Source organism: Lipophrys pholis, assembly GCF_963383615.2.
Source record: "Lipophrys pholis genome assembly, chromosome: 13".
Lineage (NCBI taxonomy): Eukaryota > Metazoa > Chordata > Actinopteri > Blenniiformes > Blenniidae > Lipophrys > Lipophrys pholis.
Genome location: NC_137632.1, coordinates 14460826 through 14479464, shown reverse-complemented (window position 1 = coordinate 14479464; position 18639 = coordinate 14460826). Strand labels below are relative to the sequence as shown.

At 41.6% G+C, this 18639-nt stretch overlaps 1 protein-coding gene across 4 annotated transcripts in view; it reads right to left on the bottom strand.

The window, feature by feature from the left end:
* Positions 1 to 926: 926 nt before the first annotated feature.
* The window catches only part of igf2bp2a (insulin-like growth factor 2 mRNA binding protein 2a), a 44357-nt gene continuing 26644 nt past the window's right edge, over positions 927 to 18639 (bottom strand). For 2 of the 4 annotated variants that reach the window (XM_080478801.1, XM_080478803.1), the window contains exons 4-16: positions 17254 to 17305; positions 15084 to 15147; positions 13911 to 14201; positions 13579 to 13713; positions 10112 to 10234; positions 8208 to 8343; positions 6507 to 6644; positions 5968 to 6036; positions 5131 to 5253; positions 4616 to 4690; positions 4402 to 4533; positions 3970 to 4083; positions 927 to 1746 (exon numbers count right to left, since the gene is read on the bottom strand). In XM_080478801.1, coding sequence (XP_080334927.1) covers positions 1648 to 1746; positions 3970 to 4083; positions 4402 to 4533; positions 4616 to 4690; positions 5131 to 5253; positions 5968 to 6036; positions 6507 to 6644; positions 8208 to 8343; positions 10112 to 10234; positions 13579 to 13713; positions 13911 to 14201; positions 15084 to 15147; positions 17254 to 17305 — 1551 coding nt within the window. In that variant the 3' untranslated portion in view covers positions 927 to 1647. Of the gene's footprint in view, positions 1747 to 3969; positions 4084 to 4401; positions 4534 to 4615; positions 4691 to 5130; positions 5254 to 5967; positions 6037 to 6506; positions 6663 to 8207; positions 8344 to 10111; positions 10235 to 13578; positions 13714 to 13910; positions 14202 to 15083; positions 15148 to 17253; positions 17306 to 18639 lie in introns of all 4 variants that reach the window. The other 2 variants (XM_080478800.1, XM_080478802.1) reach the window with 1 other exon arrangement.

Genomic DNA, 18639 nt, shown 5'->3' with positions numbered 1-18639 from the left:
CTGATGCTGCTCCACCATCTAACCCCAACCCAAAAAACATTTCACTGCCACAATGCACCCCATGATTGAGCAACCACCCTGCTGCCCCTCCCTCCCTTCACCCTGTCCCCTTGATGGACCCTCAGCTCATTTTGTGCTGGCCCCTCGCGACGTCCTCTTGAGGCCGAGCACTTGGCGGTGCACATTGAAAAACAACTGGTTGCCTGTTCACTAGCAAAACCCTTTTTGAAGAGTCAATTTTTCTTCTGATCATTGATTAGAATGCCTTCAGAGACACTCTGATTTATTTATATGTGTGTGTTTTTCTCGGTTGTATATATATATATATATATATATATATGATAGAGATGGCAGAAAGATGCCATTTCCATCTCTCTCTCTCTCTCTCTCTCTCTCTCTCTCTCTTTCTCTCTCTCTCTATATATATCGAGAGAGAGAAATATATATATATATATATATATATATATATATATATATATATATATATATATATATATCAGGACAACAAGTATGTATATAAAATGTCTCCTGTACAGCATGGGAAAGTGACACTGGTAAAAAGCGAAAAATGACTTTGTTGCGTTTAACCTCTCTTGAGCAGAAGTGGCTGTCAGTTCAATGTTAAAGGCTATGAAACACTGTGTTTCTCAACAGCAGGTAATTTTTGAACCTTTTGAAGAAACGCGATGCCCGATGAAAGATAATGATGAGACGGTGAAGCAGAAAACAGCAGAAAAAGAAAGAAACAATAAAAAAATAAAAATTAAAAAAAGAGTGGAGCATTAGATATGAATGGTGAGAGACATTTGAAAAGGGCGTTATCTTTTGTGTTGGCACACACACAGGCTTGTTATAAAGACTCCATTTAACAAATTTACTTTTAGGGCATTTCGTCTTCTTTTTGATTTCAGTGGTCTAAAAGTGGGAACAAACAATGGGAACTGCTTTATGTAGCTGTCACAGTCCAGTCGACCTCTAGAACAGGCAAAATATTCAGAACTACACTGTCAAGCTGTCGTTTTGATAGAAAAATAACAGTGCATACTCTCGATGTGTACCACATACATTTCTACTCCTTATCTACTCTGTATTAATACTGCTAAGGACATTTAATCCCACAATCTATGTCAAACACTGGTGACAGAAGATGTCCATTGTCACCCGCTCTCCTTCTAAATCCAAAATATCAATCACAATGCCTCTTATATACTCGTGTTAATAGAGTTGCTTCATCTGGTTGTTAGGCCTATGTTAGTCCAACTAAAGAGATAACGGGCGACACACTATTTCCTGTTTTACCTTCTTTTTTTTTTCTTCTTTTTTTTTTTAACTCAAAACAACAGTTCCCAAATTTCTCTGCCATTTCCATCTTTCTCCTCAATTTGTTTGGGGTCTTTTTGTTTAACTGTATCAGTACGCAGTTTCTCACACTCCGTCTGCTCTCACGGGGCTGGCAGTGCACACAATGCCCTCAGCCTTTGGCTCTCACTTGTCTCTCCCCTAAGCGAAAGTTCTTTGGTTTTGATCCCGGTGCTGCTGGTCGGCCCTGCATGTCCCCCGTGGCCGTGGCCTTAGTCTGGGTAGGTCTCTGTCCATTTGGGAGGGCTACATTCATTGGCTGGTGCCCACTGGAGCCGCCTCGCGAGGTCACTTGGAGTGGTGCGGTGACACGGAGGCGCCCTGCTGGTGCTTCTGTTCCTGCTGTTTGACCTGCTGAATGATCTCCCGGATCTTCCGCTGCGCAGTCTGCGGACGATAGCAGGCGTTCAATGAGCAACACGTCACATCACAGGGTCTTCGAATGAGTCAAATCAACACAGTAGATTGAGGAGCATGCCCATTATAGGACAAGCGACCATATTTGGTAGGTTTTACATGTTTCCATGTTTTCTTCAAAACTAACAATGGTAAATCGAAGGGAACAACACAGTATATTAGAAAATAGTTGTGCTAAATATGGAGATAGGTGGTATTTTTGAAGAACTTATTATAATCGCATACATCCTTTGCTTTAACAAAACATCTCCTGATCCCAGTGAGTACGATCGCTTGATGCAATAATCTTAAAAAAAGATTGGAAAAATACAACCTTGGTTACTAAAAACAATTATCTATTTGTAAATAGCACATTGTCTTTTATCTGGGACATAGTTCATTTAGAGAATTTTTCCCTGGAGAAGGTGGTATATATATGATTTTGCCCAGTTTGACACAACTTCACAAGAGATTTGATTGTTTAACTGACCCTGTAGTGATGTACCTTTACACTGACTTTAACATCTTGAAATGTAGAAATAGCTTTGAACGACACGAGTTAAAAGTTTCAATTCACACATATTTTAGTCGGTGCCTCGTAAGGAGTTATAAGAGGATTTTTTATTTTTTTTAAATGAGAATGATGAGACATGAGACAAATAGGAGAATCCACTCGCCAACCTTGCAATTAGAAAATGTTCTGCTCGACCCATTGTGCAACTGAGGCCTCCAAAGAATGGGCTAAACCATGGTCAGACTTTAAAGGCGGGGTTTGGGGCAGCTTTTCCCCTGACATGGGGTCACTTGCAGCCCATGTCAAAATCTGATAGAGATACTGATGCAAGAGCTGTGACATTTACATTCACAGTTTTTAGAATCAGTGAAACCGTAAGGCTCAGGTGTCTGCCCGACATTAAACTTGTTGTTTGTGTTTTGTTTGCTCTGCTGTTGAAGGCTGACTTCAACCTGTGAGGGTCTAATAGATTTGATCCCACCCCATCGATGATCTTGTGAGGGTCATTGAGGTCTCCTGCAAATCATCCGCTTCTCCGTGGTGCTAAACTCAACGGCTGGGCGTCTTTTAGTGTAAAATCGTGCACTGAGCTGACGTTGATCTGTTATGATTGGATCTTTGACAGAGAGGAAAACATTCCTTGGCGCTCCCCAGGCTCTGACAGCCACGGTGCTCATGGTGAAGGTCATCCTGTTGTGCAGCGCTGCAAAGAGCAACCGCTTCTATAGGATGTCATCATCAGTGCAGCGACACATTTCGAGAAGAACTATCTTCCTGTGATGATTAGATGTTTTTAACAACTATCTGACAAAAGGGGCAAATAAACTGATTGCTGCTTCAAATATTAAAGGTCAGTATCCCTCACATTTCAGTGCAAAACAAGAGGCGTGTGTTTGCTTGATAAAAACAGCAGGATTATGTTATTAACCAACAGATAATACACATTTATCCACCACCGATCATAGTTGACTATCTGTCATGGTCTGTTTATTAGGCTGCTTCCATTCACAGGTTCACCACAGGTGTCCAAGCTGTGGCGTTGGCTATCATCAGGTCAACTTCCTTTCATCAAGATAAAAACGTTGCTCTGCTGTATATTTGTACATATTTCATGTGCTTTATTACTCTCTAACTGGGTTTCGCAGAGAGCCGTGTCTAAAGTAAACCAGATTAATTACAAATACATAAACACACAGTGTGGCATGAACGTTTTCATTTAACTCAGTTTCCCAATATACAAGCTCAGGTGCCTGTATGCTAAAGAAAGAAGCGTGTGTAAGATTGAAACAGCAAAAAGAAAGAAGAAAAGAAAGCGGTTCACCTTCCAAGATTCAGATTCAACCAAAAATAGCAATAGCAAATAGCAATATCCACTTCAGACGACACACTAACCCACATGGAGGCTCTGAAGTAGAAGATTCAGGCAGAAAATAAGTTCTAGATAAAAGCATGAGCTTCAGAATAATGACAACTTTCTGAATCAGCATAATAAAGAATCGTCGCGGCTGAACCGGACCCAGTTGAGGCAGAAACAAGCCGCTGCTGGAGATCTACAGTACGAAGTTCAGAAATCTCAGCAGCTTTTTAATCAAGACGAACTGATAACAAAACAACAAAACCACATATCCTAATCGGTCAATCTGTGAATTCGTGGCCTTACAAAGTACAAAGTACAAAGTACAAAGATTCAGTTTGCGTACCTGGCTGGCGAAGAAATGTCCACTGATTTTCACAAAGACCTCGTCGTTCTCATCTGGAGTTTGGTCCCGCGGTACGATGACCTCTGCGCTGGTTAAGTTCTGCAGCTCATTTACCTGAAACAAAACGCCACACGTCCCAAGTTCCCTTTGAGTTTCGAGCGTTGGTTAGAAAACAGACGTTGCTTGTTGACTATGAAACCGAAGCATTATAGACTGTAGAGGAAAAGTGCTGTATAAATAATTATAAATCAGTTGTTCTTTTCAGGAAATGTTTTATCAAAGAACTTTCAGGCTAAAAAAGACAAAAAAAAAACTCGGGGATCAACTTTTCCTTTTCCCACGATGATCCCTGGTTTTGTTTTCAGCTGGGCTGAACAGGTGAGCTCCATATCTGTAAGTTGGATAATGTGATATTTCAACCGATTGACTCACCGTCTTTCCACCTTTACCAATGACCCTGCCAGCTGCAGTTGAGGGAACCTTAATGTGTGTCTCCAGTTTGACCTCCTCCTTTGCTAAGAAGAAGTTCTCCTCTTTCAGCTTCCCAAATATCCGGCCCTGGGCCTGCAACACGGAGAGGAAGGTGTGAGGCGAGCAGAGACTGTGGAAACACTCGGCATACATTCACACAGACTAGTGACTTTACCTTAAACTGAGCCTCCGGGGTTCCGGTTATGATAACCATCCTCTCAGTAACATCTGGGCTGTCGGCTGGGGCAATCTGAGAAGCACAGACCGATGGATTAAAGCAACAAATAGGATTACCAGCCTTCCACCAAATTCATACAAACCACTTAACTACTGTGTTTTCAGAGTAGCCTATGAATTCAATAGCTTATTAAATCAAATTGTATTTCATAAAATTCTGAATTAAAATAAATCAATCGCCTCTAACTAAATGAAATGCTCATTTTACTCGTCATCCCCACTCTCCCTTTGATTATTAGTCTTCCTCAGCCGTGATCTACGAAGCGCCGCTGACTCAGCCGTCACACACTTCCAACTCAATCATTTGTCCCGAACGATTGGCAAGAGGCTTTGAAATAAAATGCAACACACGCTCGACTCTCGTCAGTGGACTCAGCCCTGCGGGTTGACGGGAGACCGCCTCTCCCGTCACTCTCAGCAAAGTCCGCACGCCGTGGACGTGGACGAGCTCACCTTGATGGAGGCCCCGGCAAAGTGGGCGAGTTGTTTGATGTGCTGTCCCTTCTTGCCGATCAGGGCTCCGACTGCCTGAGTTGGAATAAAGAGGTAGACGACCTCCTGTTCAGGAGCCTGTTGCTGGAGTGAGACGAGAGCAAACAGAAGAAGGTGACTTACTTCAAACTGCTGTAGAAATCTTGATCTGACACGCCGCACACTTAAAGGGCAGCGGAAAACGTCAAGCCCACATGCAAGCAAAGCTAAATTAAACTTTCTCCAAGAGGTTTCTCTTTGGGTAAACATCGCTCTCTGGCCGGGGCTGAATGGAATATTTCGTATACGAGGTAACGGCAGCCCGATGTTTTTGTTTTTCTTAGCATGGTAACACTCATGTAGTTGAGGTTTATAAAGTGAATTTTTATGAGCCACAGGATAACTCTGAAACGCTGAAAAGTACCCTTCCACGAATATTTGTGGTGTTCTCATGACTGGATGATGGTAAACAGGAATACCCAACTCACTGCGCTGCGCAGACACAGGCTGAGGAATTGTGTTCTTCTGTTATTTCTATTTTCTATTAATGAATTAGATATTCTTTAATCATTAATTTAAGGAGGGGTAGATGTTATCTCACTTCCTGAATGAGACTTTAAGTTCAGTTGAAGACATCGTGTACTTTAAGTGATACGTCTTGAACGAAACCAAAAAACAACAACATGTATTTAAACTGCCCTGAAGGATTAAAGTAATTATCTAGTAGCACAAAAAAAAAAAAGAAAAAATCAGGAATGAACTGAAAGTGTCTGATCACCACGGCAACACTGACTGTAGAGCAGATTTGAGGTAACATACTGAGAGCTGGTGGGGGATGGAACTTGCTGGAGAAACCCCGTACAGGCCACTGAGATGTGAAGAGTGACTCTGAAAGTCAAGTGACAAGCAGGCGGATCAGATGGCGTGCAAACACACACACACACACACACACACACACACACACACACACACACACAGTCGAAGAACACACTAAAAGAAACATGTGTCTACACAACTCAAGCTCTTATGAGGGGAGATTTCGCGGCATAGACTCACAGTGAATCACACACTGACTCTCTGGAGCATGAAGCACGCAAATACATTCTCACACACTGTCTCACACCACTTTGGCTCGCCCTCATCAGGCCGTGACTGGAGACCTTGTTTTTACAGACAATCTGACTCATCTCTGGAGAAGATGGGGGAATTCTGCTTCTTTCAGATTGTGTACAACATCCTGCAGGAAGCCCTGAGTCAACACTGTAGTGTTTTTCTTTAAAAGCACATCAGAGGGCACCTGGCTTTAAAATTAATCTGCAGAGGTAAAAGCAGAGACCGTGTATTAAGTGTGCACTCACTAAGAATGGGTTGTATCCCGCTGATGCCACAGGGGGGACTGAGCCACGTGGTCCAGCAGCAGGGGGCATCACAGGCAGCCCGGAGGTGAAGATGCCCAGAGCGTTTAGGTTCAAGCCTGGGATGAGGTTGGCCTGTTGCTGCACAGAGAGGCCAAGCTTTAGTCACAGGAAAAGTCACATGTCAATACATCAGATTGACAAAATCTTCAAAGGAGTTTCTCTTTTTAGTAAAATGACCTGGATTGGACCACACTTGGCATATACCAGGTTTACAATAATAATTTAAAAAAAAAACACTTGTCATTATTGAAACCAAGAAAATTATCTATAGCTAATAAGTGTAATGAAAAAAGTGTTTTCAGAAGAATTTAGTTGGCATTAAAATTTTTCTCTAAATGCAGAGAAAAGTACCGATACACATTTATTCTACAATGACGCAGAATGTAAATGTTACATAAAATCAGATATATGACAAAGCTATTAGAGACGAAACAAGTCAAGAACGTTTACGAAAAACAGAAATGATAAATGAAAAGGAACACGTCAAAATGAAAGAATAATCGAAGATTTGAAAGGTTGCGGAGCACAGAGAGAGAAACAACCGTACACACTCACATTCACAAGTAAAAAAAAAAAAAACAGTATTCACACTAGTAATTCCACTGCAAGGGGAAACTGTTCATCAAATCAAAATCTCATGCTTCTATTCCTTCTTCTGTGTCAGCCCCTTTGTTGACGCAAAAAAAAAAAAAAGTGACAAAACTCGAAAATTTGATATATATACCGTATATATATTTTTTTAGATCAATTTGACGCCACAAAAAGGGGTGTGAGGGCCGAAGTGGCCTACGGGGTTGGGACTTCGTAAGAGCTTTGTGTAATATTCCCAGTGTCACACTAGATGGCCCCAACCAGCCACTGTACTGAATATTCTCCACCCAACAGGTGCCAGCACCGCTCAAACAGCCCAAGCACTCAATCGCACATTACTTTATATTTTGTCCAAACAAATGACTTAACCCCTGCCTCCTACAACAACAACAACAAAAAAAACCTAATGAACTCTAACAAACTATTTAACTGACTGAAATATTGCTGTACTGGAGCACTAATACTGTCCTAATGCAGCTGCTCGTCATGACGGACGTTTTCACAGTTAAAACATTCAGTTCATCAACATTCATCGCTGTACATCTGACGCGCAGTAGGGAGTGAGCGGTGTGCGAGGCCATCACTATCTCTCTCTCCCTTCGAGGTTGACCTCTCTGGCTATAGCGCGAGTGATGTCATCAGGCCAGTGTGAAAGAGGAGCTGGGTGAGAGAGCAGCCCACAGAGATCAGATGGATGCTGGGAAACGAAGTGACTTGCAGCAGGAACACAGACACACACAGCGGGGAAGCGCGTGTGAGTCAGAGGCAGTGCGAGGCGCGTACACACACTCAAACGCTCGCCACACGGATGAGCAATTCGGCGATCGTTTACAGTTATCCATTTACCGAGCCGGTATTACTAATCCTGGTGGTAACATGTACTGGACGGGAAGGCGATACAACCCCGATGTATCTCAAACCTTGTCTCCATTGTTCATCTGTTCATCTGCGTGAGGCGTCTTACGGCTCAGAGCCGCATACACACACTTACATATGCAAACACACACACAAACAACCAAGAGGCGGGAATGAGGCGACCTTTAAGCTTACGTTTAAAGCAGCAATGTCATTCTCGTAGGCTTCCCTCAGTTTCTTCATGATTTCCACCTCGGCCTTAAAGATTGCCTCTAATTCTCCCAAGACTGTGATGATCCTCTCAAGGTTGTAATAGGTTAAGTCCTGTAACCTGCAAGAAATTACACTCACAAAATTAATATTGCACACGCATATGTGAATATTAAGATTACATTTTTATTATTTTTTTAATAACTCATATTCTGCTCACATATTGTCTCAGAAGATGGGGAGGAGGTGCAGATTGGTTATGCAAGGATTCATAAGAGATTGAATAAAAAAAAAAAACTAAGTGGGACAGCAGAGAGGGACAGATTTGGGTCCTGACTTCTTTTGTACGGATGAAACTCCTCAAAATGTGATTAATACAGTTCCCATAATGTAATGGAAAAAAAGTCTTTCAACCTCGCACATCCATACATGAAATGTAATGTGCCTTCCGACTCTGAATGGCACAAATTCAATTTACTTAAACATACAAATGTGTCTTAAAAATCATAATACAATGGAAAAGGAAATTTCTTTCCGTCGTTTAGTTCAAACTAAAATATTTCAAGCAATTTCTAGATTTCTTTTCAAATCATTTTAGCTTGTAAGACAAGAAAATAAAAAAATTAAAATGCAGCATTTAAAAATATTTCAATATGAAAATAAATAAATTAAATAAACTTGTTTGTTTTCTTTTGAACTGTCAATAAACTCTACATACATCCAATCGCTTCACTTGGTTTTAGCAAGGCTAACTTTGAGACTTGCAACTCTGGCATATGTTTGGTTAGTGTTCAGGCTCTTGTTAATCATTTGCATCATATCCAGGATAGACTGAAAATTCTCCGTGTAAATATGACCTTGGCGTGAATACTAATTACATGTTGTACCTCTTCTTAGTTCTTTCATCTTAAGATAACTCTGGCCTCTACACTCGCTGAGCAAACTAACTTTTATAGGTAAAATTGGTGGAATGCGCCTTTATACAGGTAGTGTGCCAACATATCAGATGATTTTAAAACCAGAAACAACACTAATACATTTAAGGAGCTCTTGTCTGTCTGGATCTGAAAGTTAAGTGAAGTTCAGAAACTTTTAGATTCACTTCCTTCTTGAATCACATGACTCAGGCTTTTCTATACTGACCTAAAAAGTCCTGGAAACTTAATCTTTGAGACCTGAATACTGAAACCGAAAGAACAAGGTGAGCCAGCTGAGAAAATGCTGCTCTGAATCACATGTATCCAAGAAGTAATGCCTCCTTAAACCATTTCTCCTTGAGATAATACAAAAGTTAACGCCTCAAAAGCCGGAACAACCACATTTCTGCTGTTGAGCACGGAGTTCTCTCTAAAAAGATCTCACAGAAATATCCACTCCGAATGAACCCTTTGCATTTCTTAAAAAGACTCCCATCACCTCTCGGCCTCTTTCTCAAGGCTCATTACGTCCCTGGAGCTCGAGGAGACAGGGCAATTCATTAGGCCTAAATGAACGAGGGTTGGTGAGCACAGTCCGTTAAATGGGGTGTAATCACCACCTCTGTAATATCATGTTCTGGGGCAAAGGAGCTGTAATCAACTCTTCACGTTTGCTCTCTAACAACTCAGTTAAGTGAAACCACATGCTGAGAAGGTAATGACAACGCAGGGAGGAAGGTGTGGCAGAGAAAAGCAGAAATTACTCTCTGATATTAGTTAATTTGGTAAATTAGGACTCATCAAAACGTTTGTATCTTTGAAGTGATTCTGCCTTTAACTTCTTTGGTTCCACAGTCACACAAAAAGCCTGTAAGATCCCTCCTGAGTCGAGTCGGTGTAGTTTCAGGATGCCATTGGCCTGTTAAATAAAATAATAAAAGAAAACAAGGTGCAATGGCACGACAGACTTACGAGGAGATCATTATCTTGGTCCCTGTCTCCTCCTCGATCTTCTTCAGGTTGCGGCCCTCTTTACCGATCAGGCGACCCACCAGGCTGTTGTGGGCGAGGATTTTGAGTGGGATGTCCTCCGTCCTGAACGACACACGGAATAGCACCGATAAGGAGAAATGATAAGAGGGCAGGTTCGGCTGAGTGCCACTGATATGATGTGAGGAATGTTACAGCATGATGGGGATGAGCAGTGAGCGTGCACAGCTGGGAGTGCTACTGTAAGCACGTGATATTAACCCTTTACAGGGCACTCACGAAGTACGTGTAAAATTAACACTTTAACTCTAAGGTGATGCTGGAGGATAGTTCCACACTTCAAGACTCTAACTACATCTAGACCTATTGGTTGTATATGTAAGAATATATGGTGTCACTTTCTCACCAATCAGATGCACTCCGAGATATTTTGCTAAAGAAAAAGGGTCAAACTCGATGCTGTTTATGTTATTATATACAATTTTAATTTTCTATACTGTGGTAATTCTTTAAATGTACCACTGTTAGTTTAAAAAAAACAAAGAAATATACAAGTCACCAAATATGGCCACCTGCCAGAAGGGTTAGAATGACATTAAATTACATTTTTACAAAAAGCGGATAAGCTTATACTGATGCAATCAAAAATCCTAAATACAAATTACAATTGTTTTAGCTCGCTTGTCTCACAGCAAGAAGGCATGGATTCATATCCTGGGCGTTTCTGTGTGGAGTTTGCATGTTAACATTGTGTCTGCGTGGTACTCCAGTTTTCTTCACGAGTACAAAAACATGAACGTGAGGCTATTTGATGACCTGAAATTGCACCGACATGTGAGTGTGTGTTTGTCCTGTGATGGACTGGCGACCTAACCAGAGTGTATCCTGCACTTCCCTATAGTTAACTGCGATCAGCACCAGTGTTTTGTTTTTACAACAAATTTACAAAATGAATTCTTCAAAATGCATATGGGCATATATTATAGATTATATAAATAGATATATATAGAGAGAGTGTCTGCTGAAAAAGAACAAAAAACAAAACAAATTTGAACCAAAACGATGCATATAGAACAAAGAAACGTGTCCCTGAATCTCACAGTGCATCCAATCGGTAGAAGCCAAAACAGATTCTTTATATTAGTAGTTGAGTTGTTGAATCTAACAATATTCTAGAGAAAAACACAGTGTGAACTGTGTAATTTAGGTGAAATGGAAATTGATTAAGTACAAAATACAATGATTTGATAGAATGGATTTTCTACTATTTACACAAAACTGTGATTGGAGTGCTGATGGGTGAAAAATAAGGAAAAGATGCTTGCATTATTTTGACATTCACTTGTGGAAGAGGAGGCAAGATTACCCATTAATAATCACTATGTTAAGACATAGGGCACTTTGGCTGTAGACGATGAATGAATGACAATTCAATATTCGACATAGGTAAATTAATGACTGCACTGTGCTTCTGTAATTATTTTAAAACTAAAATGTGTAGTTGCCATGTGGAGACGGTAATGGGTTTTTGAAACAGGAGGGGTGTAATTGATGTATAATCTATATTTCTGCTTTAGGCAATTGCAGGGTGTGATTGTGTATTAAAGTGGTGAGATGCAGTGGAAGGTGGCCAGACGCTGGAGGCTTCTTTCGGGCTGGGGCACCGATTTAGTGTCGCAGTGTCAACTGAGGGCTTCATATGTTGATATGAAAGAAACACACCTGATGTCCTAGTCCAGGGATTTGGCCTTGCCTGAATGTATAATTTAGTAAAATATTTTTGGCCGTTGCCATGACATTTTGCCAGGATAAAAACTCAGGTGCAGAGAAGTGGGTTTTTTTTAAGAGAGAGAGAGCACAAGATTGACACAAATCAGAACAACTGACCAGCTCAAACATTTACCAAGAAATCTATAAGAAGATTTCTCAATATGGTAAAGATTGATTTTACAATAGTCACTTAGCTTGAAAAGAAAACAAGGACAGGAAAAAATAGTTTGATAGAATAGAAAAAAAACAGACGGATGCTGTCCAAAAATAACATAAAAAAGAAATTGTAAAGTGCAATCATTGAAATACACCACATTATATTATATCCCTTTTATTACTGCACTGACTTGAATTTATTCGGACTGTGGAAGAGTCAAAAACTGCATTGAGTGACAGTTTCTGCCCCCTTTTTTACAAGACAACTTTAACTTTTACTACCTGGCAGTTTTCCAACATCACAGTGTGAGTTACTGTCAGGATACTTTAGAAGTTTAAAAATATCATAAACCCTTTCAGAGTTAAGGTTATGAGGAGTGTGTATGTAAATCATTATCAGCTGCGACATTGTAGGAGTAAAATACTTAACAGGCTAAACAAACAGAACTGAATATTCATTATAAGTTAGATCGGTTGATTCACATCTTTTGATGCAGGATTTAATTGCTTCTCATAATTCAAACATTACGAAGAAATCCTTTGATTGTGTGAGGGAGTTATAGTATAATGCTATGAGACGTCAAGTTGTCACTTTGAGTGGATTGTCCTTGTAGCAACATAGAAAAAAAGCCAATCAGACGCAATTATCATGTTGTTCATTCTTGTTTTTTCAACCTGCTGGTTTTTTATCATAATGACACTAATATGATGAAATTGGACCATATCACGCCGGCCCTCCCAACACTACACTGGCTTCTTTCTTGGACCAAAACATATGCAAGATTTATTAGTTCCCTATGAAGCCACCGGACCCCTCAGGTGGTCTGGGACAGGTCCACTGTGTGGTGACAGAGGCAGAACCGAACAAAGTGAAGCAGCATTTAATCGAAATACTCCTCAGATGTGGAACAAACATCCTCAACACCAGAGCTCTGCTCAAACTGTCAACTTATTTAAATCAGGGCTGAAAGCATCATCGTCCATTGCAGCATTCTCATGACTTTTATACATTTTAATTTTAATCCTTAAGTATGTATGGCATATGTAGCATCATTAAACTTGATTGTTTTTTTTAGTTTGATTGAAATAGAAACCAGAACTTTGCTGTGGTAAATAGCCTCAGGCCTCAATCAAGAATCAACAATATACACATGTAAACATTTCCAAAAGTTTTGTGTAAAAAGCTCAAATCAGACCAAGCAGAAGCTCCACGAGGTTAAAAAAAGTGCAGTGTCTGATTAAAAGCGTCAAGCCCAATTAGAGATGTTGGCCTGGTTTCTTAAAAGCTAAGCTGCGGTCACGTGTGAGGCTACGTGCGTGTGTCGTAGGCACTGCGTTCACTGTGATAGTGGTCCAAGCGAGAGAATGCACAGTGAGATTAAAAGGTGTGCAGGCAGGTTAAAGGATGAGATTATACTGTGGCTCTGCAGCCATTACGGCTAATCTCCCGGTCGGTACTGCATACGCGCTCCACACCAGCGTGTTCTGGGTGTTTACATTTATACACTCAAGTGCAGACTCACGCGTTGGTCTCATTGGCCTCCTTGTGCATGATGTCCATGATCATGCGGCAGGCGGAGGAGCAGCCCTCCGGCGTTGAGTGGATGGTGATCGGTTTTTCTGCTGCACCTGCATTTTCCTTCCGATGGATATCCACCCTGAGACACACGGAGATTGCAGTGGGTGAATTCAAGATGGAGACTGCGACAGCGTATCCTTACAAGAAAAGTAAATGATCATGTAGACCAGCAAATCCCACGTGCTTTAAATACAAGCTGCCTCAAAACCAGAAGAGATAACTGTATCGTGACGAGATGACAACAACCTGAAAGCCACGAAGCAGGTTATGTCTTACTTAGACTGTGTTTGTTTGGTGACATTCTTGATGGTGAGGCCTTCCTTGCCGATGATGGCCCCGACAAACTGAGTAGGCACGAGCATGCGCAGGGGGAAGTCGTGTTGCCTGGGGTGAGGGGAGCCGAAGCCCCCTGACGGCCTGGGCAGAGAGGCACCCTGGTCCCGGGAAGACCGACCCCCACGTCGCGTCCGAGGAGCCTGGACGGGCGGAGCGGCATCCGAGTCCATCATATAAGACACCGTGAAGCTGTAGTCCTCGAACTGATGTCCTGTCAACTTCTCGATGGCTCTGAGCGGTGAAAGAGAAGAAGGAGCAGGAGGGAGAGAAAAGAGATCCATTAATAGAAATAAGTATATAAAACATTACAGTACGTTTGACTAATTACTCAGTAACAAACACTTTAAAGTAACTTCATAATCTTAACAATTCGTTCTTTTAAGTATTGGATGTTTGAGTGTTTACTGAGTGCTGGTTAGAGTCTTCCAAGAAAAAGTTTTCACATCTTAAATGCCACCACATATTAATAATAAACGTCTGAATAAAAAGAGTCAGAGCCGATGCAACTATTAACACCTTTCACACACTGGGCTGTGTGGTGCTAAAAAAAATGACATTTGCAAGGCTGTTTGGTTCCCAGACTGTCTCTCTGACCTGCGATATTCCACAAGATTAAAGTGAAGCCAAACACAGTTAGATACTGTGTACACCACGCAAAAAAAGAAGCACTCAGGAGCAAACCAGTTCTGCACTAGATTCTATAAAGTTTTTTTTTTATTGTGGTTTTCTTTGACATGTGAAATTGTAATTTTGACAACCTTAGAGCAGAAAAAACCTGGGACTACTTTCTAATCTCTGATATCCTGCCCAAAGCGAACACAAAGCCCGGGTTGGGAACCACTGACTTAGGTCGGCTGTATTTTCATGAAAATCTCAGTTTCAAATATAAAGACTCAAGTTCAAACTCAATATATACATATATATTGATTTTGAAACTTATCAGCATCAACATGATTAGATATGTCAAATTAAGATTAGCACTTCTCAAGGAAGCTATTCCCATTTCAGACACACACAAAAGTTCTCTTATACATTAATCCATTGGTAACTTCTTGACTCTGCAGGAGTCTTCAGTCTCACTCCTGCGTCGCTGTTATTGTTTGTGCTGCTTACACTTTGGCTTCCTCCTTGGTTGCGTACGTAACATTCACCACTGCCGTTTCAGTGTCAGTGTTCACTGCAAAAGGTGCACAGAGAGAAAAAAGAAAAGCGTCAGACACTAGTAAAAGAAGCTTCAGTCACATTCACACCTGCACACACTCGGGTGTTTGTTTCTGCCGTATGTGAGGCCGACGTGTGTCCAGGTTCCCGTAGTGACCCGGAGAGCCAAGTGTCTGTGTGAATCCATTACGGCCATCACCACACTGGCTTCCCTCCAAACCACGCTGCCTCCTTGACGAACGGGAGCTGCTTAACACAATGGCCTCTCTGCCGCTTTCACAATGACAGGTTTACGTCTGACACAGCAGCCTAAACAAAGTGAGTAATCTCTGATAGGGCGTGACGCCGCGCGGAACGAGCCGACGCTGCAGCGAAAATTGCAGTTCTGTATTGATATCAGGTGATAGGTAATCATCTTGTCCAATGCTACGATAATGATGACTTTATGTTTCATTTGGCCTCATTTCTACATTATATCATGTCATGTAACTGAAAAAGAATCTGGGACAGTAGTTGTAGTGAAAACAACATCTCACAGAAAGAGAATCTGCCTTAGTAGTGCTAAAGTATTGTCACAAATCTCTGTCTTTCCCAACAGTGCAGGAAAAAAAATGGTAAATGTCAAAACAAGCTGTTTCTAAAAGGTTGAGGCCAAAACTTGTTGAAAACATGTTTGCTGTCAATATTCAAAATATCTTAATGAACATACAAATACATTTTTTCAAACACATTTGAAACAATGAGCAGGTGAACCACAACTATAATTGCCAGTATGAGTGCGTTAGGAGAAACCAGACACTCTGCCAGTATCACATTAATGGAAAAGTGACCTTTCTTCGCTGAGACTCAAAAACAGACTCAGCGGGAATAATGAAAAAGAAAATTCCACACTCGCTTGATTCTTAACAGTCAGCAGGTGTGGAAGAGTTAAATTCAGGGAGAGCCCCCAGCTGGCAAAGAGAGGGGTGAGTAGGCAGGGCCTGGCTTGGTGCCCGAGAGCGGCGCTCGCACTCGCTCCGTCCCGCTCTGCCCCGCCCTGCCCAGAGCCTGCCGGTCGGCCGCCTTCATGCCACACAGGAGCATGGGACCGCTCCAAAACCTCACCCTTGTAAGCAGAGTAAATGCACACAGGCAGGGAAAAGCTAGTTTGAACAACAGGCAGGACTCTGGACAGAGGCTGTTACTGAAATGGGACGTACGTATGTGGTGGCTCTCCTCATCATTTATTCTCACTCTTGATATTTAAAGGACCCGGCTGAGGAATACAGAAAGAAGAATAAAAAGGAGATACAGCGCTGCTGATTGGTACAACATGAAGAAGACTTCTTTACCACTACGGCATCTTGAAAATCTTGCGGAGCAATTTTGCTGCCGGGTTTCTCTTTTACCACTTGTCATGACAACAGTGAGTGGTTGTTGATTCTGGCTGTTTTGACACATGAAGCAAGACACAATGATTGTGTGTCAACTTATGGGTTGTTGGTTATTTTTCCTCCCTGAAGTTTGTAGAGATAGTTCTAGTGCTTGCTATTCTGACACACACACACACACACACACACACACACACACACACACACACACACACACACACACACACACACACACACACACACACACACACACACACACACACACACACACACACACACACACACCATCAAACAGAACTAAAGCTTCACCACAGGCGCCTACAACATCCTCCTCTTTTACCATGGCGATCCTCCACAGGGGAGTCGCGTCACATACAAACAGCCATAAACACACATGGACACATTACTACTGGAGGTCTGCCATGTCTGCCCACTTCAATCCATAAGCTGCGGCCTTGGGACCCGTGGCAGTACACAGTGCTTATTATAGAGGCTGCATGCAATTCAGACGCCGGTCTCCTCGGGACAAACTTATAACACACGCACAAGACAGCGAGGACGATAAAGACACCAGAGATGGGTGATGTTTAGATAATGGCTGTGTGGGATGATGAGGAAGTGACTGCACACAAGGAGACCGGGCTCACTGGGAGGTCTGTGTACGCGTTGCTAAATGGACACACGTGCATTGAACAGTTGGTGCCACATGAAGATGGCGTGCAGAAATCACCGGGCGGAGAAAGGTGCTGTACCTTGTTCCACGTTTTCTACAGTACCATACTGAGCAAGAAGGCCATCCAACACCTGAGGGACAAAGAATAGAGTCAGTTTGAGACGTCACCAATGCCACTGATGCAAAAGTATAGTTACAAACATTGAGGCACACACAAATCCAGCTCTGTTGTGAAACTATAACTTTGCAGCCATTGAGTCTTTGGACATAACTTTTATTCAATGTACTTTTTCATTTTGAAGTTGAAGAAGCACATTTATTCTGTTTATTTGTACTTGTTTAAATAAAGCAAGCGACTGAGAAGTAAGTGATTTCCACTACTGTAAATAAAGACAAATGTCACAATCAGAGGCTGGACAAGGCAAAGCACAAGCACTTTGCTATCCGTTTGAGTCTCTGCTCTCTGTATTTGCTTATTTACTTTTGAGTGGTCGTCAATTATTACGCTGCACATTTTAGCACTCACTGAAAGAATATTTCTTGATAATATATCCTATTATGTACATGTCTTTCTGTGTGAAGTTTGCATGTTCTCCATGTATGTGGAGAGTCTAGCAGTTCAGTTTTCTCCCACAATTCTTAGATGTGGGCGTCTCATTACATTTCTCTCTGTATTTTCCCTGCAAAGTGAAGACGTTTCCAAGGTTAAGGTTAAGTTCTCATGTTTCAACAAAACAAAGGTTATTCACATTTATCGTGATTTATATTTCCATTTCATTTGAATTAGATTCTTTTCTAGTACTTCACCATCAAAATGAACTTCAGTCTTGAACTTTATATAAAAACTTTGTTTAGCCATCCAAGCACCTAATGCGCAACAGACCTAAAGAGTCTGTACAGAGAGAGAGAGAGAGAGAGAGAGAGAGAGAGAGAGAGAGAGAGAGAGAGAGAGAGAGAGAGAGAGAGAGAGAGAGACTACAAACGAAATGTGATGTACATGTATTTTGTGTGACAGAACAAGTAGCAGTGGCAGCTCAGAATATCTCAGATAACGTTGGCTGTGGGGCAGATTTAGAGTCGAGCTTTTTCCCCTATCACGCCACGTTCAAGAAACAAGAGATCTCTGCATTGAGATCGTTTCTATTCTTACATCTTATTGAAATTACAACTGAAACATTTACGCTACCAAGGAATTAGTCATTCAGCTGTTTATGAGAGGAGAAACAAAGACGCCTGTTTAATTACAAAGGTCAAGAAGCATCCGGCTGTAAGCTAATACACACAAACATGGACAACGCGCGTTGGCTTTCCTGGCCGATTCACACTATTCTACGTTTGTCAATGGAAAAAAATATACCCACGATTCCTGCTGTAAAAAAAAAATTCTCTTGTTGTGGCTTGACCCTTTACATCCACTGATGAGTTACCACAACTAACATTTTATATTCTATATGGAATTGGAATG